The 24,168-nt window shown below is 46.0% G+C and overlaps 1 protein-coding gene across 1 annotated transcript in view; it reads right to left on the bottom strand.

Moving 5' to 3' along the window:
• Positions 1–12,188, bottom strand: part of PRDM8 (PR/SET domain 8) — a 20,706-nt gene extending 8,518 nt beyond the window's left edge. Inside the window, exons 1-2 of the mRNA XM_060687003.2 lie at positions 11,738–12,188; positions 4,952–5,172 (exon numbers count right to left, since the gene is read on the bottom strand). Coding sequence (XP_060542986.2) covers positions 4,952–5,170 — 219 coding nt within the window. The 5' untranslated portion in view covers positions 5,171–5,172; positions 11,738–12,188. The remainder of the gene's footprint in view (positions 1–4,951; positions 5,173–11,737) is intronic.
• Positions 12,189–24,168: the final 11,980 nt, after the last annotated feature.

Raw genomic sequence — 24,168 nt, 5'->3', positions numbered from 1 at the left:
TTTCTAAGGTAGGTAAATTGAGGACCCAGTTTGTGGGGGCAATAAGCTGACTTTGTATAAATATACAAAAGAATGAAGGCTATTGCTTAGCGCATTGTAAGCTGCCCTGAGTCTCCGGAGAAGGGCGGCATATAAATCAAATTAGAAAAAAAAAAATATCATTGGCTCACAGAATCTTCCAGGTAACTTAAATCATAGGTTAATCATTACTGCTTTGCTTAAGCACTTCTAATATTTAGCTCTAATTAAAATCTAACACACATCCCACTTCCTCTCCTCCTGTTCCTCTTATTTACAGAGTTGGGTTCTTATCTTCTAATGCCATTTCCTGGCGCCTACCTGCAAGTAACCTTCCTTATCTGAGGTTTGCCATCCAAGATAGGAAAATTCCTGCACATATGCAGACTGCAGACTCCTACATTCCTGATGGAAACGGACTCGGGGGTTGAACGTGTGCAAGAGGATTTTAGGGTTGCCCCGCGTGCTACGGGGTACCACCACAAATTTATCCTTAAAGCAGGGCTTGCTCACACGTGCTAAAACCACCGCGTTAGTGAACCCAGCCAGAAATTGAAACCTACCCAGGCTCGTACCACATTTGTCCCTGCTTGGGGAAGTTTGATTTACGCCTATTTCTGGGGTGTCATCCCCATTGAATTGAACGGGACTTGTTTCTGGATAAATAGTCATACAGCGGCAGTCCTGTGCGAGGGAATGATTCGGAAAGGGTATAATTTACTCCTGAGTAAATCATGCTTGGAATTGGGTTCTAGATCAGGGGTCTCCAACCTTGGCAACTTGACAGTTGCCAACTTTGACAGCTTTGTTGGCTGAGGAACTCTGGGAGTTGAAGTCCACAAGTCTTGAAGTTTTTTTTTTTTTAATTTGATTTATATGCCGCCCTTCTCCAGAGACTCAGGGCAGCTTACAATGCGCTAAGCAATAGCCTTCATACTTTTGTATATACCTGCTTAGTAGGGCTTTCGGGCCCCCCTAACTGGTGTTCTTTTTTATACAAACTTACTTACTTACTTACTTACTTACTTACTTACTTACTTACTTATAATTTGATTTATATGCCGCCCTTCTCCAGAGACTCAGGGCGGCTTACAATGCGTTAAGCAATAGCCTTCATACTTTTGTATATTTATACAAACTCAGCTTATTGCCCCCACAAACTAGGTCTTCAATTTACCTCCCTTAGAAAGGATGGAAGGCTGAGTCAACCTTGAGCCTGGCAAGATTCGATCTTACTTTAATTGCAGACAGCTGGTGTTAAATTACAGTGCTTAGTCTGTTGAGCTATCCAGGTTGGAGACCCCCTAGAGTAGAGAAACCGACTTGCCCAACTACTGAATGTCCACCCAGCCTGGACATCCAGGAGGGAGACGGTTGGGGGTGGGAGTAATAAAGAAAGGAAGGCAACAAGGGCTACATTTCTGCTTTATCGGGATTGTAACCCTGGCTGTGTTTTGAGCAGCCGGACTAGCCTGATCCACTGAACCCCAAAGTGACAGGGCTACAGCTCTGCCGAGTCTGGGGGTGAGGGGGTCCAATGGGATTGTTTCGTCAGGCTCCCCTAAGGAAGCGTTTGAAACCCACCCACCCCGTTTTTTCGGTGGGATGGTGGCACGTTCCAGCGGAGGAGATCTATACGGGATGGTGGAGAGATCCTGGGACAGGAGAGGAACTGAGCCAAGCCAAGGAAGATCAACGCAGAGGGTCCGAGAGAAGCCCCCCCCCCACCTCTCTCTCTCCTAAAATAAATTGACCGGAAAAGCCCAGGTGTCTTAATTCAGAATCGCTTGTGGCTTGGAGCAGTTTTCAGTCTTTCCTTCCCGGTCCTTGGAGCTTCCCAACGACTCTTTGAGATATTTAGCGCAGCCTTGTTAAGAATCTAGAAATCCTTTATCAATTATTTCAACCATCAAAATTCTACCTTCTAAGTCTGAATATTTTTTGTTCCGCCACTATTGCAAAGAGCCTTGGTACTACAGTGGTTTAAAGCACCCTGTTATTAACACAGCTGCCTGCAATTTACTGCTGGTTCGAATCTCTCCAAGGCTCAAGGTTGACTCAGCCTTCCATCCTTTCTAAGGTAGGTTAAATGAGGACCCAGTTTGTGGGGGCAATAAGCTGACTTTGTATAAAAATATACAAAAGTATGAAGGCTATTGCTTAACGCATTGTAAGCCGCCCTGAGTCTCCGGAGAAGGGCGGCATATAAATCAAATTTAAAAAAAAAAAATCTAATACGACTCCTCTTTTTTTACTTTGCGATAGGGATAAAAAGGTTTAGGAGCCTGGATAGCTCTGCAGACAAGGCACTGTAATTTAACACCAGCTGTCTGCAATTAAAGTAAGTTCGAATCTTGCCAGGCTCAAGGTTGACTCAGCCTTCCATCCTTTCTAAGGTAGGTAAATTGAGGACCCAGTTTGTGGGGGCAATAAGCTAACTTTGTATAAATATACAAAAGTATGAAGGCTATTGCTTAAGGTATTGTAAGCCGCCCTGAATCCCCGGAGAAGGGCGGCATATAAATCAAATTATAAATAAATAAATAAATAAATAAATAAATAAATAAATAAATAAATAAATAAATAAATAAATAAATAAATAAATAAATAAATAAATAAATAAATAAGTAAGTAAGTAAGTAAGTTTGTATAAAAAAAGAACACCACTTAGGGGGGGCCCGAAAGCCCTACTAAGCAGGTATATACAAAAGTATGAAGGCTATTGCTTAACGCATTGTAAGCCGCCCTGAGTCTCCGGAGAAGGGCGGCATATAAATCAAATTAAAAAAAAAAAGTTTTCCCAAGTTTTGGTCGTGTCAATAAGTATTGGGGTTGTTTTTTAATATGTACTTCTTGTAAGCAAATTATATCAGCTTTTCGTTTCTTCTAATTTGTGGAATACTTTCTTTCTTTCTCGAGAAACTCAAAGTTCCAGTAAATTTAAATTTTAAAAATGGGGGAAAGAAACCTGCTTTTTTATTCAGTTCAATTAACTGGGACGGTGGGCCTCGTCCCCGCCCCGCCCTCACAAACCTTACGCTGAGCTGCCGGATCGATTCTCCGGAGCAAAGAAGAAGGGGGAAGGCCAGCGTTTGGGGACGGGGGGGGGGGGACCTTAAAAAGGCAGCAAGAGCCGGGGAGGCGAGTTCATTTGGGCCCCCCCCCAGAAAACTAGTCCCGGTTTGAGGGCGACCTAAGAACCCCGCGACACCCGGCTTCACACTTGCACGTTTTTTCGGGCCGACTGGACGGGTCAGCAGCGGGCGAGCAAGAAGCAAACAGCCGAGAAGAAACCAAGCGCCACCGGATTTCCAAAGCCTCCGGAATGGATGCGATGGCGGGTGGCATCTGGAGCTGAAAGCAGCGAGACCCGGCCTGTTTCTCTCCCTCTCCCCCACTCCCCCAGTTTCTAAACCCTGCAGAGGGACAAAGGCTGGGGAGGTTTTTTTGGGTGGGTGGGTGGGGAAAGAGCTGGAACAGCCACTAAAGCATCTCCTGCTCTCCTTCTTGCGTTTTGTTCCGTGGGCGCTTTTGCGCTTTAAGCGCAAAAGGAGTTAAAACACGAGGCTTCCCTTTTCTCTGGCCCTTTCTCTTTTTTTCGGGCAAGCGGGCAATTCCGACAACGCGTCTGCTTCGGAAGCTTAGCAGCAGGGTACCGAATGAACCTGTTTGCTGCGTTCTCACCACGTCACATCACCCATTGATTGTTTCCTAGTATGATTTGCTAGCTTATTTGTACCCTGTGACTATCATTCAGTGTTGTATTTTATGATTCTTGACGAATGTATCTTTTTATGTACACTGAGAGCTTATGCACCGAAGACAAATTCCTTGTGTGTCCAATCACACTTGGCCAATAAAAAATTCTATTCTATTCTATTCTATTCTATCCTATCCTATCCTATCCTATCCTATCCTATCCTATCCTATCCTATCCTATCCTATCCTATCCTATCCTATCCTATCCTAATTTCATTCTTCCCTAATTTCATTTCATTCCATCCATTCCATTCTATTCTATCCTATCCTAATTTCATTTCATTCCATCCATTCCATTCCATTCCATTCCATTCCATTCCATTCTATTCTACACTCTACTCTACTCTACTCTGATCCTATCCTATCCTATCCTATCCTATCCTATCCTATCCTATCCTATCCTATCCTAATTTCATTCTTCCCTAATTTCATTCCATCCATTCCATTCCATTCCATTCTATTCTATTCTATCCTAATTTCATTCTTCCCTAATTTCATTTCATTCCATCCATTCCATTCCATTCCATTCTATCCTAATTTCATTTCATTCCATCCATTCCATTCCATTCCATTCCATTCCATTCCATTCCATTCCATTCCATTCTACACTCTACTCTACTCTGATTCTATTCTATTCTATTCTATTCTATTCTATTCTATTCTATTCTATTCTATTCTATTCTATTCTATTCTATTCTATTCTATTCTAACCTATCCTATCCTATCCTATCCTAATTTCATTCTTCCCTAATTTCATTTCATTCCATCCATTCCATTCCATTCCATTCCATTCGGAACCAAAGCAAAGGGGCTAGGTTCTCAGAGCAGACGAGAGTCAACGAAATGCTTCGCTTGGTCGTCTGAATGGCTTTCCTACCTTCTTCACTTGACCTGTGGTTGCTTCCTGCCCGCTCGCCGAACCGATTCAGCGGAGAAAAAAAAGCAGGGCCGGCCCTTGCAGGCGAGACTTCCCGGGATAGCCTCCCACCAACGCGGCCAAAGGCTGCGTTTCTGACCACAGGGCCGTTTTGTTGGCCACGGAAAAGGAATCGATTCCGCCTCGATATTTCAGCCCTGCGTAACTCAAGAGCTTTCCGGGCCGGCGAGGATTTGGCTTCTCTTTGTGCCGCCGCCCCCCCTCCCACTCCACCGACTTTGCCTGCCTCCCCCTTACCCGGAATATATAAGGGACGGTCCTCTTGTCCGTGGACTTGAGCGCGACAAAAGCGATGCTGTCGTAGAGCGAGGTGTGGCTGAGCACGCAGGGGCCGAAGATGGCGTTCTCCGGGATGTCGCAGGTGGTGTAGACGCTGGTGAAAATGTCGGTCAGGCATTGCTGGACGGCTTTGGCGTCTCCATCCCAGATGCTCCGGGGTACCCCGCTTTCGTCCATGGCTGGAAGAAGAGGACTGTGGTCACGGAACCGGCTCTGAAACGACCCTCGGTGGTCCCAGGGATGGACAGACCCCCCCTCCCAGGCTTTTAGGGACCCTTCCCCAAAAGGAACCTTTTAAATTATTTAATCTGGTTTTAATTATGTTTCTAACTTTTGTATCTATGTATTTTATTTTGTGCCTGTTCACCACCCTGAGTCCTTCGGGAGTAGGGCGGTAGATAAATTTAATAAAAACAAACAAACAAACAAACAAACAAACCTGCAGACCACCTGAATTCAGTGCCCTGAATTCAATAGCAGCCTGGTGGCTCAGCAGACTGATAGCATTGTGATTAACATCCAGCTGTCTGCAATTACTGTAAGTTCGGATCTCCCCAGGCTCAAGGTTGACTCAGCCTTCCAGCCTTTCTAAGGTAGGTAAATTGAGGACCCAGATTGTGGGGGCAATAAGATGACTTTGTATAAATATACAAAAGTATGAAGGCTGTTGCTTAACGCATTGTAAGCCGCCCTGAATCTCCGGAGAAGGGCGGCATATAAAGCAAATTAAAAAAAATAAAATGAATGAATGAATGAATTAATTAATTAATTAATTAATTAATAAGTTAACTTAAAACCTTCCTGGAAAGGAGACGCCAACTCGGTGGAGAGAGCAAGGTAGAAGCCCTGCGACCTACTTTTTCCTAACTTCCTGCCCCCCACCCCCCGAAAAAAACACGCTCCGACGCGGAGGAGGCTGTTTTCCCTCTCTCCCGGGCAAGGCCCGGCAGCGTTTCTTCTCCTTCGAGCCGCCCCTAGGAGGGAAAACTTTAGCCGGCATTTGGCTCAGCCAAACGACGGCAGCTTAGCCCAAGATCCGAACCGATCGTTCTCAAAAACCTTCGGTGGAAAGGCTTGGTTTCTAAATTGGGAAGAGCGGAAACGGTTGAGCCACCCAAATGGGCATTGCCCATCAGAAGGAGGAGGAGGAGGAAGAGAAGGAGAAGGAGAAGGAGAAGGAGGAGAAGGAGAAGGAGAAGGAGAAGCAAAAGGAGGAGGAGGAGGAGGAGAAGCAGAAGAAGGAGGAGGAGGAGAAGCAGAAGAAGGAGAAGGAGGAGAAGGAGGAGGAGGAGGAGAAGGAGGAGGGGGAGGAGGAGAAGGAGGAGGAGAAGGAGAAGGAGGAGAAGGAGGAGGAGGAGGAGAAGGAGGAGGAGGAGGAGGAGGAGGAGGAGAAGGAGAAGAAGGAGGAGGAGGAGGAGAAGGAGGAGAAGGAGAAGGAGAAGGAGAAGAAGGAGGAGGATGAGGAGAAGGAGAAGGAGGAGAAGGAGAAGGAGGAGGAGGAGGAGGAGAAGCAGAAGAAGGAGGAGGAGAAGGAGGAGAAGGAGGAGGAGGAGGAGAAGCAGAAGAAGGAGGAGAAAGAGAAGGAGAAGGAGGAGAAGGAGAAGGAGAAGGAGAAATTCAACACCACAGAAAGGAGCGAAGGAGGAAAAGCGAGGCTTTCTGAATAATGTTGCGCCAGGAGCCAAGAAAGGAAGAGACGAAGAGGGCCCAAGGAAGCCTCTCCGTGGGGTTTTCCCCCTTCTCTCTGGCTTGGGGGAGGGGGGAATTCGGTGCGGCGGAGCAGAAGGATGGCTTCCTTCAGTCCTATCTGCCCTATTGCCACATCGGAACTTCTGGGGAAAATCTCCTTCGCCCCTCCAGCTCCAGCCGCTTCGTTCCGGGCTTTGCGCTTGGCGAAGTCTCCAGGGTCCCCCCCTTCTGCTCCCGCCCGGGCCTGTCCGTCGTCCGTCCTATCCTATCCTATCCTATCCTATCCTATCCTATCCTTCTCTTTCTAACATACCTACCTACCTACCTACCTCCTTCCTTTCCTAACCTTTTCCCCTCCCTCAGTCTCTTCTTCTTATCTCTCTTCCTAACCTTCCTTCCTTCCTTCCTCCTTCCTTCCTTCCCTTCCTAACCTCCCTCCCTCCTTCCTTTTCTAACCTTTCTCCCTCCCTCCCTCTCTTCTTCTTATCTCTCTTCCTAACCTTCCTTCCTTCCTTCCTTCTTCCTTCCTTCTTCCTTCCTTCCTTCCTAACCTTCCTTCCTTTTTCCTTCCTTCCTCCTTCCTTCCCTTTCTAACCTCCCCCCTCCCTCCTTCCTTTTCTAACCTTTCTCCCTCACTCACTCTCTTCTTATCTCTCTCTACCTAACCTTCCTTCCTTCCTTCCCTTTCTAACGTCCCTCCCTCCCTCCTTCCTTCCTTCCTTTCCTTTCCTAACCTTTCTCCCTCCCTCGCTCTCTTCTTATCTCTCCCTTCCTTCCTTCCTTCCTTCCTTCCTTCCTTCCTTCCTTCCTTCCTTCCTTCCTTCCTTCCCCGCCCCATGTGGGGCTGGTGACGGACGGGTCGGGCGCACAAATGGATTTCGAGCGCCTTGTCAATGTCGCTGATTTGATGTCAGCTAACCTTTCACGGAAGCCGACAAGAGGGAACGTATGTCGGCTCATTACCATAATCCAGCAGTTTCCCTGGGAGACTTTAATTAAAAGCAGCGAGCAGAGGTAATTATTTCTTACCACGACACGCTTATTTATGGGAGGCGGGCGCATCCCCGGTTTCCGTCTTTTGCGCGGGATGCAGGCAGGACAAAACGCGCGGCGGACCTTTAGTTCAGTGCGAAATGAACCGGGCGCGGAGAAACCTAATCGCGCCGAGAACTTGGTTTCAAACCCGTCTTTTGAAACCATCAATTTAGTAATAATAACAGCGGCATCAGTAATGATAATGATGATGATGATGATAATGATAATGATAATAATGATAATAATGATGATAATAATAGTGATAATAGTGATGATGATGATGATGATAATAATAATAATAATAATAATAATAATAATAATAATAATAATACCCATCAAACATCCACATCTGCCTATCCCAGGTCCTTGGTAAGGACTCGATAGGTAGATAAAAATGCCAAACACAGTCTGAACATCTGGCTGACTGTGTGAATAATAATAATAATAATAATAATAATAATAATAATAATAATAATAATAGGTACTTGGTTGATACCTAGGACGTTGGCAGCAACCCGTATCAACCATTAGCACCAGTCAATGGTATTTGTGATGCATTCTTGAATGTTCAGTTGACTGAGTTTCATGTTTAATGGATAAAATAAATAATAATAATGACATCTGGCCACAACACACCTGACATCACTATTGTGGAAAAAAAAAAACCAGTCTGGTGCATCGATATTGAAACACCCGGTGATGCAGGAATTGAAGAGAAACAGCTAGGGGAAAAAAATATATCAAAATATCGCGATCTGCAAATTGAAGTTGAGCGACAACGGAGGAAGAAATCAACGGTGGTACCATAGGAATAGGAGCCCTTGGAGCAATACCCAAAGGGCTGCCTAGATACATGGAAATTTCGAACTTATCAGACCTGGATATCCTGATTTTGCAAAAAAACAAACCAAAAAAAACAACAACCCCACCTTACTAGGAACTGCCTATGTGTTCAGACGTTACCTTAACAGCTCTTGGGTCCTTACGACTTGAGCTGTTAAATTTTTGCCAGTGAATCGAGTCGACTGTGAATCGAACGGAAGATTAACCATAATAATCTAGCAGCAGCCAAACGGAACAGTAAATAAGCGATTCTCTCCGATTCATCCTTGTAATCATTTTTCCCCACTTCTTGCATTAATTTCACCTCCCTCCCCCCCACGTTCCTGTCCTCCCTCCCTGGTAATCTCTCGGCGCAGGGAAATTTAATTAGCCATTGCAAGCGGCCTTTTTTTCCCCAGGACCTCAGCTGGTAAATCTCACCCACTCAAGGCCCACCCAAGTGGGAAGAGGAAGACCCGGGGCTCCTCCGGAGGGGCCGCCAGAAAGTCAGCTTTCTCCCTGCATTGCGATCCCGGGCAAAGAAGGGTGGGGTGGAAGCGGCTTCTCTCCCCCTTCCAGACAAGCGTGGTTTGCTTCGCGGGGAGCAGCGGCCGAAAAAAGCGAAACTTTTCTTAAACTCCGGATTATTAAACCGTCAAATCTTGAACCTTCCGCCTTTTTTTTTTCCTCCCTGGCTAAAGCAACGCGTCAGGATCGGGCCAGCTGAGCCTTTATAAGCTACTAGCCCGAATCGGCGAGATGGAAAGGACAAATAGCTCCGGCAATTCATCAAAAGAAGAAGGAGGAGGAGGAGGAGGAGGAGGAGGAGGAGAAGGAAAAGGAAAAGGAAAAGGAAAAGGAGAAGGAGAAGGAGGAGGAGGAGGAGAAGGAAAAGGAAAAGGAAAAGGAAAAGGAAAAGGAAAAGGAGAAGGAGAAGGAGAAGGAGGAGGAGGAGGAGGAGGAGAAGGAGAAGGAGGAGGAGAAGGAGGAGGAGAAGGAAAAGGAAAAGGAAAAGGAAAAGGAGAAGGAGAAGGAGAAGGAGGAGGAGGAGGAGAAGGAGAAGGAGGAGGAGGAGGAGGAGGAGGAGGAGGAGGAGAAGGAAAAGGAAAAGGAAAAGGAAAAGGAGAAGGAGGAGGAGGAGGAGAAGGAGAAGGAGGAGGAGAAGGAAAAGGAAAAGGAAAAGGAAAAGGAGGAGGAGAAGGAGGAGGAGAAGGAGAAGGAGGAGGAGAAGAAGAAGAATGAGGAGGAGGAGAAGGAGGAGAAGGAGGAGGAGGAGAAGGAGAAGGAGAAGGAGAAGGAGGAGGAGGAAAAGGAAAAGGAAAAGGAAAAGGAGAAGGAGAAGGAGGAGGAGGAGGAGAAGGAGAAGGAGAAGGAGGAGAAGAAAAAAAATCCGGCAATTTGTTGAGACGAAAATGGTTCCCCAAATGGGTTAAAATCTCCTTATCTTTTATCGAATCCGGCGTGTTAACGGGGAAGATTTGGGGGAAGGGAATACTATGCCCCCCCCCAATTTTTTAAAAAATAAATTAAATTAAACCAACCGGCCGCATCCGATGCAAGGCACCCCATAGAGTTACAATAGATAGGAGCTTTCAAAAGTGGAAAGTCGCCGCGACTTTTTGGGGAACTTTTAGCTGGCGGTAACGGAGGAAGAATCTCATTTACCCTCGAAAAGAAACTAAACCAAGCGGTCGGAAATAAATCGACGGACCGACGGAATAGATCGCCGTCTTTCCGCCTGCTTTAAACGAGCGGCGATGGGCTTGGGAAGGAAGGAATCCCCGCCGCGCCACTCTCGAGGCCCCGTTCACACGCACAACTCAACACCCTCCGTGGCTCCTGGCTTCCCCCTTTAGAAGAAGGACGCTGGAGGTCGCCGCGTAACGGCGAGCGGCAGCAGCCGAGGGGGAAACCAAGGGTGCCGGATAATCCTACCGAAGAATGCCGTTGGTGTCATCCTTCAGCCGAGAAGGCGGTGGGCGCAACTCAAAGAGAGAGATTGAAAGGGAAAGGAAGAGAGGAAGAGAGAGAAGTGAAGAAAGAGAAGAGAGAAGAGAGAGAAGGAAAGAGAAAGAGAGAGCAGGAAAGAGAAAGAGCGAGAAGGAAAGAGAAAGAGAGAGAGAAGGAGAGAGAGAGAAGGAAAGAGAGAGAGAGAAGTGAAGAAAGAGAAGAGAGAGAAGAAAAGAGAAAGAGAGAGAGCAGGAAAGAGAAAGAGAGAGAGCAGGAAAGAGAAAGAGAGAGAGAAGGAAGGAGAAAGAAGGAAAGAGAAAGAGAGAAGGAAAAAGAAAGAGAGAGAGAGAGAAGGAAAGAGAGAGAGAGCAGAAAAGAGAAAGAGAGAGAAGGAAAGAGAAAAAGAGAAGGAAAGAGAAAGAGAGAGAGGAGAGAGAGAGAAGGAAAGAGAAAGAGAGAGAAGGAAAGAGAGAGAGAAGGAAAGAGAAAGAGAGAGAGGAGAGAGAGAGAAGGAAAGAGAGAGAGAAGGAAAAAGAAAGAGAGAAAGAGAGAGAGAGAGGAGAGAGAGAGAGAGAGAAAGAAAGAAAGAGAGAGAGACTGACTCTGTCTCTCTCTTCTGGTCTTCTCCTGCCAATTTCTGTTTCTGAAATCTCCCAGGACCTCAAGCCGCCCTCTCACCCCCCCCCCTCCAAATAGCCTTCCTTCTTCCTCTACACCCGATCAACCATCCGCAATCTTTTTTTCCTGGGTGCTGCTGGACCCCCCCCCCCTTTTTTTTTTTAAAGCTTAAAAAGAAGACGGGCAGAAGAGAAAAAGGAAAAAAGAAGAGGAAAATTCAAACCAACAATTAAACTGGCTATTCAAAGTCATTCATTCCTGGGTTTTATCCATTTTTAAACCCCCCCCCCTTTTTTTCCCCCTCCGGCTTTTGTACGGATCTGTCTGGCCACGAATCTTTCTCTCTGATACGCCAGCCGTTTTTTCTTTCTTTCTTTCTTTCTTTCTTTCTTTCTTTCTTTCTTTCTTTCTTTCTTTCTTTCTTTTTCTTTCTTTCTTTCTTTCTCTTTCCCTTCCTTCCTTCTTTCTTTCTTTCTTTCCTTCCTTCCTTCCTTCCTTCCTTCCTGTTGGGGTGCCCAGAATATAGGGCGAAAAGGAGCGGTTGAGGGGCGGTGGGAACCGAGAGGGGAAAGGAGAAACAATCAGAACGGTTATTTTGCTCTAGTGCGGCTGCAAACCGTCTTTACTTACCGGGATTACGATCGGAATTATAATCCTAAAGGCAAGGGACGGCGGGGGAAATATATATATGTATATATATATATATATATATATATATAAATATTTAGAGAAAATATCAATACGTCTCAATCTCCAGCAGAAAGTAGTCAAAAAAAAAAAAAGAAGAAGAGAGAGGAGAGGGAGGCGTAGAAGTCCTCGATTTCTTTCTTTCTTTCTTTCTTTCTTTCTTTCTTTCTTTCTTTCTTTCTTTCTTTCTTTCTTTCTTTTTCTTTCTTTCTTTCTTGGGGAGGGGGGAGAGAGAGAAAAGCTCTCGGGCCTTCAGAGCTCCTCCATGGCCGCGGGGAAAGAGGCGGTGGGGAGCGCGGCTCGGCTCGGCTCGGCTCGGCTCGGCTGGGCGCACGGGAGCTGGCAGGCGGGGAGGGAACGGGGAAGGGGGGGGAGGCCGCGGGACGTGGGCAGATGGGCCCGTTGCACTGCCTGCCGGCCGGCCGGGCTCCCCAGTTTTGTCGCCGGCCCCGAATTCGCCCAATGACGCGTGACAGAGCCGCCGCCTCCCCTTTAACGCTTTCCTGCCCGCGGCTCCGTCCGCCCGCCTGCCTGCCTCTCTCGCCCACGGTGGCGCTCAGGCGGCTGCTGGAGGCTGGGGAGGGGGTTGCGCCCCTCTTGGACAAGGTCTCCCAGCTTTTGCCCCCCCTCCTTCTTCCCCAAAGAGTCCCACTCCTTCCCACAACTGCCCTGGGGCACACGGGGGAGAAGCCCCTTGCGCAAAGAGGTGGGGTTTTTTTGGGGGGTGGGTGGGTGGGGGGTTGCCCGAACTTGGGGAGGGGGGAGAGGGTAGGAAATTGACAGAGTAGGATGTCTCCCAAGGATGACCACGGAGAGGGAGGGGAGGTCTGCGGCGGGGTCCGGGGGCTCAAGAGGAGAGGGCGACGCTTCTTCTTCTTCTTCTTCTTCTTCTTCTTCTTCTTCTTCTTCTTCTTCTTCTTCTTCTTCTTCTTCTTCTTCTTCTTCTTCTTCTTCTTCTTCTTCTTCTTCTTCTTCTTCTTCTTCTTCTTCTCCTCCTCCTCCTCCTCCTCCTCCTCCTCCTCCTCATTATTATTATTATTATTATTATTATTATTATTATTATTATTATTATTATTATTATTATTATTATTATTATTATTATTATTTCTATGCCACCCACTCTCTGAGGACTCTGGGTGGCTTACACCAAAGACAATATACTAAATAGCATATTGCCCTCAACAATTTGGGTCCTCATTTTACCCACCACTTCTTCCTCTTCCTCTTCTCCTTCCTCCTCCTCCTCCTTTTTCTCCTTCTCCTCCTCCTCCTCCTCCTCCTCCTCCTCCTCCTCCTCCTCCTCCTCCTCCTCCTCCTCCTCCTCCTCCTCCTTCTCCTTCTCCTTCTCCCTCCTCCTCCTCCTCCTCCTTCTTCTCCTTCTCCTTCTCCTTCTCCTTCTCCTTCTTCTTCTTCCTCCTCCTCCTCCTCCTCCTCCTCCTGCTTTTTCTCCTTCTCCTCCTCCTTCTCCTTCTGGTTCTCTTCCTCCTCCTCCTCCTCCTCCTCCCGCCAAAGTTCAGCTGGACCTTTTGCGACAGACGTTCAATCATTAGATTTGGAGTTATTGGGCGCGGGGTATCCCTCCTTTCCCAAACTTCAGCGGAGCTTCCGCAGGAAAATTTCCCGAGAGGTTTTTTTCTTTTTCCCCCTCCGTCGCGTGGGGCAGCCTGCTCCTAGCTTCCAAGGAGTTCCGAGGGCGACTGCAGTGTTACATTTCCACCGGAGGCGAAATCTAAGCCGATTTCATCCAGTCCACACACTTGACTTAGCAGAACTGGAGCGTTTAAGTCGTATAAAATCAGCCCGTCCCCGTGGAGCAATTCCTGGTCCCAACGTTAGCCTGAGAAGTCGAAAACGACATCCCGATAAACCTTCATTGGCAAACTTCCTGGATTGGCCTAGGAAATCGTCGAGGATCCAGTTCGGTTCTGAGTGGGGGGTGGGGGGGGAGTGGGTCTCGGGTCTTTCTCTTTGCAGGAAAACGTTTTCTGCTTCCTGCGTCTCCTGTTAAATATCGATTAGGGGCCTGGAAACTAAAACGTAGGAAACACGGTTGCAGGAACTAGGTATGGCTGGTCTAGTGAAGAGAAGGACCAGGGGAGACAGGAGAGCAGTCTTTGAGGGGCTGCCACAGAGAAGAAGGGGTCAAGCTATTTTCCAAAGCAAAAGGAAGGAAGGAAGGAAGGAAGGAAGGAAGGAAGGAAGGAAGGAAGGAAGGAAAGGGAAGGAAAGACAAAGGAAGGAAGGTGAAAGGGAAAGAAAGAAAGAGAAAGAAAAAGTGGGAAGGAAAGACAAGAAGGAAGGAAGGTAGAAGGAAGAGAAAGAAAGAAAGAAAGAAAGAAAGAAAGAAAGAAAGAAAGACATCTGAGTGAACCATGGATGGACAGAAGACATAGCTAGTCTAGTGAAGAGAAGGACCAGGGGAGACAGTCTTTGAGGGGATGCCACAGAGAAGAAGGGGTCAAGCTATTTTCCAAAACGGAAGGAAGGAAGGAAGGAAGGAAGGAAGGAAGGAAGGAAGGAAGGAAGGAAGGAAAGACAAAGGAAGGAAGGTGAAAGGGAAAGAAAGAGAAAGAAAAAGTGGGAAGGAAAGACAAGAAGGAAGGAAGGTAGAAGGAAAAGAAAGAAAGAGAAAGAAAGAAAGAAAGAAAGAAAGAAAGAAAGAAAGAAAGAAAGAAAGAAAGAAAGAAAGACATCTGAGTGAACCATGGATGGACAGAAGACATGGCTAGTCTAGTGAAGAGAAGGACCAGGGGAAACAGGATAGCATCTTCCAGTATTTGAGGGGCTGCCACAGAGAAGAGTGGGGGGTCAAGCTATTTTCCAAAGCACCTGAAGGCCAGACAAGAAATAATGGATGGAAACTGATCAAGGAGAGATTCAACCTAGAAATAAGGAGAAATTTCCTGACAGTGAGAACAATCAACCAATGGAACAGATGTTGCCTTCGGAAGTTGTGGGAGCTTCATCACTGGAGGCTTTCGAGAAGAGCCTGGACTGTCCTCAGTCAGAAATGGTGTAGGGTCTCCTCCTGCTTGAGCAGCAGGCTGGACTAGATGACCTACAAGCCCCCTTCCAACTCTGTCATTCTGTATTTCAGTATATTACTGCAGCCATCCCTAATACCCATAGCCAAGCCAGAGAAGCGATTGAGGATCGCTGGGGGAAGAGAAGCGATTTGTCGCAGGGCGCGCTTAGGTCTTTGCGCTCCAGAAGAGAAGCTACAATTCCCAGGAGCCAAAGACTCCTCCACCTCGGTTTAGGAAACACCCCTCCCTCCCCTCTGGACCCCCGGCCTTTAACCACCCTAGTTTAGGCTGAACCGGCGGATCTGGCAGCTCTGGAGCTCTTGGAACAGGGGTCACTCACAGCCGAGGCTGCCTCTCCCTCCCCCCACCTCCCACCCCCTCCCCGGACGGGGACGCTTCTCGGGTTGCACATCCTTCCTAGCCAGGAGGAGGGGAAAAAATGTCTAGCGGGGCTCCGGACACGAGATTCCTGGCTCAGATGAACAGAGTTGGAAGGGACCTTGTAGGTCATCTAGTCCAACCCCTCCTAAGCAGGAGACCCTGCACCAGAGATTTATTTATTTATTTATTACTTTGATTTATATGCCGCCCTTTCTCCGGAGACTCAGGGCGGCTTACAAAGCGTTAAGCAATAGCCTTCATACTTTTGTATATACCTGCTTAGTAGGGCTTTCAGCCTCCCCCTAAACGGTGTTCTTTTTTTATACAAAGTCAGCTTATTGCCCCCACAAACCGGGTCCTCATTTTACCTCCCTCGAAAGGATGGAAGGCTGAGTCAACCTTGAGCCTGGTGAGATTCAAACTCACAGTAATTGCAGGCAGCACTGATTAATTTTTCTGTCAGGAAATTCCTCCTTAGTTCTAGGTTGCTTCTCTCCTTGATTAGTTTCCATCCATTGATTCTTCTCCTGCCCTCAGGTGCTTTGGAGAATAGCTTGACCTATTTGGACCAGCCCTTGGGGCCTCCCAGCTTCTGCTGGCCTATGGTGTGTGTGTGTGTGTGTGTGTATTTGATTGCCGTGTTCCTATGCCACCATCCACTTACTTGACTTCTTTAGATTTATGCAGTGGTGGGATTCAAGTAATTTAACAACCGGTTCTCTGCCATAATGATTTCTTCCAAGAACCAGTTTGCCAAACTGCTCAGAAAGTTAACAACCGGTTCTCGCGAAGTGGTGCGAACTGGCTGAATCCCACCATTGGATGTATGGATGACAATGCTCATCCCTCCCTCTCCTTCCTTCCTTCCTTCCTTCCTTCCTTCCTTCCTTCCTTCCTTCCTTCCTTCCTTCCTCCCTCCCTCCCTCCCTCTCTCCCTCCCTCCCTCCCTCCCTCAGTGGTGGGTTGCTCCCGGTTCAGTCCAGTTCTATAGAACCGGTAATAAAACTGGTAGTAAAATCCACCCACCCGCCATGACGTCATCATGGGTAATCTGCGTGTGCGCAGAAGCGTGCACGCTCCTGCTGCGAACCGGTAGTAAAGGTAACTGGGACCCACCCCTGCCCTTCCTCCCTTCCTCCCTCCCTCCCTCCCTCCCTCCCTCCTTTCTTTCCTCCCTCCCTCCCTTCCTCCTTCCCTCCCTCCCTTCTTTCCTCCCTCCCTCCCTTTCCTCCCTTCATCCCTCCCTCCCTCCCTTCCTTCCCTCCCTCTCTCCCTCCCTCCCTTCCTTCCTCCTTCCCTCCCTTCTTTCCTCCCTCCCTCCCTTTCCTCCCTTCATCCCTCCCTCCCTCCCTTCTTTCCTCCCTCCCTCCCTCCCTCCCTTCCCTCCCTCTCTCCCTCCCTCCCTTCCTTCCCAACTGATTTCCACTGACTATCATTTGTGTGCTATTTTTGGTTGCCTCAAATGACCTCTGGTCAGAAAGGCAAGACAGACAAGGAAGAATTGTTCTCCAGTAGTCTTCCTCCGCCTCCTCTTCCTCCCCCCTCCCCCTCCTCCTCTTCTTCTTCCTCCTCCTTCCCTCCCTTCATTTTTCAAGGAGCAATGCAGCTCAGATGGGAGAGATTAGCACCTTTGACTGAGGTAAAAGGCCCTGCCTTGCATTCAGTCAAAAGACTAAAGTTTTTTGGGGGGGCGGGGGGAGGGGCTGCTGGAGGAGCCCCTCCCGATCCTTTGAGACAGAGCTAGCCTTTTGGGGGAAGACAAGTTCCCCACCTTCCTTTGCTTCTGGGCTCTTGGCAGCTCCTGGGAGGTTGGAGAAGAGACAGTGTGACAGAACTAACACAGAAAGGCCTTCTTAAGAGGCTCAGTTGCTGGCGAGTTGACTTCATGAGCTGCCTTAATCAATGTGGCTTTGTTAGCGTGATATGAAAGAGGTTTGCCGTAGCCAAGTCTAGCTTATGGTTTGGGATTTTGTGCTGATCTCACAAACAATCAGACAAATTCCTGTTTGAAAGATTTAAGGTTAAGGTTCAGGTTCCCCTCACACATATGTGCTGGTCGTTCCCGACTCTAGGGGGCGGTGCTCATCTCCGTTTCAAAACTGAAGAGCCAGCGCTGTCCGAAGACGTCTCCGGGGTCATGTCGTCTCCAGCATGACTAAACGCCAAAGGCGCACGGAACGCTGTTCCCTTCCCACCAAAGATGGTCCCTATTTTTCTACTTGCATTTTTTACGTGCTTTCGAACTGCTAGGTTGGCAGAAGCGGGGACAAGTAACAGGAGCTTACCCCATTACGCGGCACTAAGGATTCGAACCGCTGAACTGCCGACTTTTCGATCGACAAGCTCAGCGTCTCAGCCACTGCGCCACCACGTTCCCTTTATATATGTTTAACAGTTTGAAAGATACTGTATGCTTGAAAGATATAGTGCTTAAATTTGTGGAAATCCTTCAGTGTTGCAGGCACCTTCATCCACATGCCTTTAATCCACTTTACTTAATTTTACTTAATTTACTTAATTTACTTAAAATGGAATAACGCCAAAGGAGTGGATTAGGCAGGATCTAAAATTCAGCTTCTTTGCAATGTTTAGGTACCCCAGATCCCAAAGTGTTAAATTTGCCCTTTTTAAGCATATTGTTTGAAACCAGCCAATTACGTTTAATTATAATTAATCAAACTATTGACTTTGTTTTGTGAAATCATTTTCTTTGACTGTCAGTGATTTATACCAAAGTAGCAAAGAGTTTTCTTGGCTTCTCTCTAAAACTAAGAGGACCAATATACAGTGCCTGCCCAATTCCTCCAGTCTTTTTAGGAATATCTTGCCAGGTTTCATTACAGTATGGATCCACTTAGTCTCGGCAACTAGCAATAGGCTTAGCTTAGTGTCTGTCAATCTTGGCGACTTTAAGATGGGTAGACTTCAACCAGTGGTGAAATGTAAAATTTGTTACTACCGGTTCTGTGGGCATGGCTTGGTGGTGGTGGTGGGGGGGGATAATGTGATTGGGTGGGCATGGCCAACTTTTTTTTTTTAACTTTTAAAAGCATTTTTTCTACAACCTCAAGAGGTTGCTGAAAAAAATGCTTTTAAAAGCCTCTGACGATCCCAGCTGAGCCGGCAAATCATCAGAGGCTTTTTTTTTTTTTTTTACTTTTAAAAGCATTTTTTCGGCCAAAGAGGTTACAGAAAAAATGCTTTTAAAAGTAACAAAAAAAAAAAGCCTCTGATAATCACGCAGCTCAGCTGGGCATTTGGGTGGGGGGGTTGCAGGGATTTTTGCTACCGGTTCTCCGAACCACCCGCCACCATCGCTACCGGACTGGGCAATCTGGTCCGAACCGGGAGCATTTCATCCCTGACTTCAACTCCCAGAATTCCCCAGCCAGCATGAAGACCATCCATCTTAAAGTTTGGAATGTATGCTCCAGGTGTATGGCAGACTTTGTAACAAACAGGCCTTTTCTTTTAGCTGCTCTATATCTTCAGCTCTTTTTCTTGGAAGACTAAAAGGTTTTGAAAATGGTCATATTGCTGACTAGGCTTGGATGTTCACAAGACATGAGACATAAAACTAAAGGTAGTTTTAACCAAACAACACCAGGTGTTTTTGGAGGGTTTAAATTAACCCTCTATTTTCCCTCTTTTGCATGGTTTTTGAGATTCATATTAATCCTTCTTGTTGGCCAGTTGAAGTGTGTTCTACAATACTCTTAGTCCTTGACTTATGACAAAATTGAGCCCCAAATTTCTGTTGCTGGGTGAGACAGTGGTTAAGTGAATTTTGCCCCATTTTACAGCCTTTCTTGCCACCGCTGTTAAGCAAATCACTGCAATTGTTAAGTGAGTAGCACAGATGTTAAGTGAATCTGGCTTCCCAATTGACTTTGCTCATCAGTAGGTCCCAAAAATGATCACATGGGACACTGCAACCATCATAAATATAACCGTCATAAATATGAGTCAGTTGCCAAGCATTCAAATTCTGATCACGTGACCCCAGGATGCCGCAATGGCCGTAATTGTGAAAAAACGGTCATAAGTCACTTTTTTTTCCAGCGCTGCTGTAACTTTGAACGGTTACTAAATGAACTGTCGTAACTCGAGGGCTACCTGTATGAACCTAGCCATGGCGTCAAATCAGCCAATCGGCATGCTTAACTGAGAGAAAATGGATTATTCCTGTAAAAAGCATAACCTGAGTAACGCCATTTTAAACACCATATTTTACTGATTTTCTGCATTTAACATTAACTGACTCTCTGAATTATTTAATGTTTTTTAAAAGCCTGAATTTGCTTCATGATGGAAGTGACAGCTGCCGCATTTTGCCCTTCAGCCCATGGACTGGCCAACTTGCAACATATTTACTTTGAAGTAACTTCAGTCTTGTGTGTGCTGTTCAAAGGACTCGATTCCCTTTTATGTAGATTGGAAGTTGGCGTTTTTTTTGATTTGCAAGAATTTGTGCCTGCATTAAAATTTCCGATTCCCAATGGTGGGAATGCCCAAAGGCAAAAAAATATTGGAATTTAATAAAGAGTTGGCTTGAAGAAATTTTATTAATAAATATAGAAGTCAAGCTGGAATTTTTTCCTTTTGGGAATGACAGAGGGTAAATATAAGAAAGATATAAATTATCTATTATTGCATATACTCACAGCGGCATGAATAGCCTTTGCTCAAAAGTGGAAAGTGAAAGATACCCCAACTGAAGAGGAAATATTACTAAAAATTCTTAACTGCGCAGAAATGGACAGCCTTGGAGCTCAAGGATAAATGTGAAACACAGCACTATATAATCTGGAAATTTTTTTTACGAATGGTTAGATAAAAGGAGGATAGTCGAGACAAGGGTGTAGTGTTGGATGAGAAATATATACATTATGACGGATAAATATGTATGTAAATTGCATAAATAGGTACAGGTATAGATTAATAGACAAGTATGTATAATTGCGTAGAAATATGATTGTTAGTATGATGTTATATATAAATAATGTATAAGGTTAAAGAATTATACTATAATATTAATTTTAACATAATCTGTATTAATTTAAAGTGTTGGAAGATATTTAGAACCAGTGATGTCATATCTATGTCCGATGTTTTTAATTTTGAATGATTAATAAAAAACTTTTAAAAAATAAAAAAATAATAATAAAAAATTTCTGATTCCCAATTTACAGGCAAGGGGGGAACCACACAAGCTGTCATTTGAGTCGAGTTGTTAACCCAGCTCTTTCAACAGACAATAAAATGTAGTACTTTTAGATTTTGAATAACAAAAACGAATAATGCGATGACCTGAACTGTTTGCTACGCAACTAGTTAAACTGAAGTTAACAATATGAACATTTTACATGATATCAAAATGCAAGTCTTTTTTTCCCCCAGTACTTTTTATTGGTTTTCTCTTTACATACAATATGCGTTTAAAGAACAGTGTACTGTCTAGGTCAGTGTTTCCCAAACTTTTGACCTATGTCTACCCCTTCTATAATTTTCGTAACGCTGAGTACCTCTCATAAAAAACATATAAAATTGTATTTTATAAAAATAATCAAAATCAGTGGAACTTACTAAAGCACGATAACAGGCGCCCGGAACTAACTATTAAAGAAGTAAGTTTTCTCTGTAACGAAGTGCAGTATATTCATGCCGTGTCACGCCTCACAAGACTGTCTAACGGTTAGATAACACTGCAATTCTCCGGCGTTTAAACAGCTCCGCGGCTCAACGTCAACTGTTAATGTTCCCGCAGTTTAAAAATGGCCGAACCCGAGCTGCGCGAAGGATGCGCAGAAGTTCCCGCCATAATGAGTTGCGATACGATGTACGATGGCCCCAGTTCCCGTGTAAAAACTGCGATACGCGCCTATTTCTTTCCTTGTTCTGTGGGCGCAGCTAAGCACGGTGCAGTGGATATTCCCACGTGATCCCCACCAAACTCTGGTGCAATGCGTACCCCCACCAAACTCTTCCCGTACCCCTGGGGGTACGCGTACCACACTTTGGGAAAATCTAGGTCAATTAGTTTACGTCTTAAATTCCTAATTTCTACCTCTGTTGTCCAACCATTGATAAAATAAGTCCCACAGGCACACACAATCTCTGCATAGACAGGAGCTGCTGACTGTCATCTCTGCAGCGATCGATGCTCCCTGGTGGATGGGGATGGGGGCAGAAAGATCCATGCCCTCGGCTGGCCGGCCGGCCAGGGAGACTTAGCACCAGCGCTTTGCTGCCAGCAAACAGCTTTTTGGAAAGGCCTGGGGTTCAGCCTCGCTGCCGCAGTCGGTTTCTGAAGCTTTCCTTCCCCAGCCAGCATGTCCGTCTTAACCCAGATGCGTGGGTTTCAACTAGACAAAAGTTCCCACCAGCAAGAACAAAATGGAAAACACCTTAGATCAGAAGAAGGCTTCAGTCATCCTTACCAAAACCCTGGGAAAAGATCCAGATGTTGAAGCCCCTTTGAAACAGTGGCATTCAGTTCCCTCTGAGCCCCTCTGAAATTCTCAGGATCCAAGCAAAGTTGAAGATCAAGTATTGACGGACTGGTCTAATGGCTCATATTGGAAGATCAAGGCTGCCTCTGCAAACTTGCACCGCCTCTCCTCTTGTCAAAATAAGAAAAACACAAGCATTTAGGTCATATGTTTACCTAAGCACATATGTGCTTATCAATCATATATCTGGAAGTTCATCCAAGGAATCAAAACATTGCTTGGGAATAAGAGAGAGGGGTCTGATTTGTTTCTTTTTTCCCCCTTTTTTCCCTTTTCTTTTGTGTGTGTGGAAAAAATTAGTTTATTCTAAGGTTAAAATACAAAATGCAAACATTTTGCTTAACGCATTGTAAGCCGCCCTGAGTCTCTGGAGTCTCCGGAGAAGGGCGGCATATAAATTAAAGCAAAAATAAAAATAAAAATAAAAAAATAGTTGAAAAAGAAAAAAAAAAGACAAGAAAAAAGGCATTAACAAGAAAAAGTGTCTTTAAAAAAACCCCTAACACATATATACACATAATATCCTCCCCAGTTGAATGCTAATTAGTATAATATAGTAATTAGTATAATACATTCATCTAGATCAGGGGTGTCAAACTCAAGGCCTGAGTGCCGGATCCGGCCCACGGGGTGCTTAGATCTGGCCCGTGGGGCCACCCTAGAAACAGTAAAGGATTGGCCCTGCAGTGCCTCTGCCAGCGAAATCGGAGCTTGGGAGGGCCACGTGTGCCCCCCCCCGAGCTCTGTTTTCACTGGCAGAGGGTGGCAGGAGGCCATCACGGCTGAAAATGAAGCTCTGGAGCCCGTTTTTGCTGGCAGAGGGCTTGGGCCACCACAGATGCCCCCGACACGAGTGACGTCAAGATGGCCACGCCCACCCTGGCCACGCCCACTCCGGCCCCCGAGGTCAAACACAACCCTAATGTGGCCCTCAATGAAATCGAGTTTGACAACCTTGATCTAGGTGAATGATTTGTTTTTCGTTTTAGCCAATCGCATTGTCTCTTTGATTTATCTTGGGGGGCATTTTTATTTGTGGGTTTGAATAATTCACTTGTTTGAATCGGAGGATCCCATAAATGCTATTAATACAGGATGAAACAGATAAATAAGCACCCAGCTACATAGATAAATTATCGAGTGGGAAGGGAGAAAACATGGCCTTTTCAGGTCAAGATAGAAAGCAACCATTCAGGGGGTTTTTGGTGTTGGGGTGCAGGCAAGGGTCAAAGAGCAAAGGTCAGAGATGCAAATCAGCTGCTTAGAGCTGGGCAGCCCTGGGCAGAGGCTGTGAGGTGGCAGCCTGCTATTGGAGGAAAAAGCTACGGTACGGTAAGTGTAATGCACAGTCTCTTATGCAGCCTCTGGTTTGCTAGTCCAGCTTTGCAGGCTGCAACATTTTTACTCTCTAACTACTACATCCTCGTAAGAGATGCAAAGGCCCACTCTAAAGGCAGGGGCATTTCTCACTTTGTCTTTGGGGCCAGGGAGTGGGAAGGCTGCCATTATCCCCAGCGGTAGGCGGGCAGATCTGGCCAGCTTAATTTGTCTTGCCTCTAACAAAAAAAAAAAAAGAGACGTGTAGAAAAATAAAAGTCAAAGAGAGAGGTGGGGAGAGAGAGGGGGAGGAAAAAGGGAAACGTTACAGAGCCACAAAAGCATATGTCTCTTCGTGTCTCATTATAGATTTAAATGGCAAACATTTCAAGTCAGTTTGCTCGACAATGGAAAACAAATGGGAAATTAAATGGGAACGAATATCTCCAGCCCACGTTTCTTACCAGCCCTTCAATGGGGGATCTGCGGTTGTAAAAGTCTGGTTGGAATATCGAAGGAGAGGTGAGGTCTATTCGGTGATTGAATAATTGATGGAGAACCAGTGGCCTTCCAATTTGGTCGCAGCTGCCAATCCTGCTTATTTATCTTTAAAAAAATAAAACATAAAAAACAGGCTGGGCCCATCGCAAAAGCCAACGACAGCCACATGCTCGGGGAACAAATATTGCGACTCGAATGAAACTTTTCCTACAGTTTGACCTGAACGGTTTGCAATGCTCTTGGAGCAGGGGATCATAACTTCTACAGTAGTGGCCAAAATTGTAGAAAGCTTTTGGGAAAAGTGTATTTTTGAGGTTTGATGGCTAATAATACCACTTTTGGGGGGGGGGAGTTTCAAGATAATCCTATTCCACTGCTGGAATGGCCTGGGAATAGCCCAGACCTTAACCCAATGGAAAATCTATGGAGCCGACTAAAGAAACTTGTTAGTCAGAAGCTTCCCAGCAATAAAACCCAGTTAATAGAAGCCATCATTCAATCTTAGTTTCACATTGTAACAGCTGCAGAAATAAAAGACTTGGTTCACTCCATGGGAAGATGTTGTAAGGCCGTAATTCATGCTAAAGGTTACCCAACTAAGGATTAATTGACATGGTGATCATTTTTGTATATCTCG

This window comes from Pantherophis guttatus, chromosome 8, assembly GCF_059756535.1.
Source record: "Pantherophis guttatus breed Tessera chromosome 8, ASM5975653v1, whole genome shotgun sequence".
Taxonomy (NCBI): domain Eukaryota; kingdom Metazoa; phylum Chordata; class Lepidosauria; order Squamata; family Colubridae; genus Pantherophis; species Pantherophis guttatus.
Note: the sequence above shows the minus strand (reverse complement) of the source record. Positions and strands in the feature narration are given on the sequence as shown.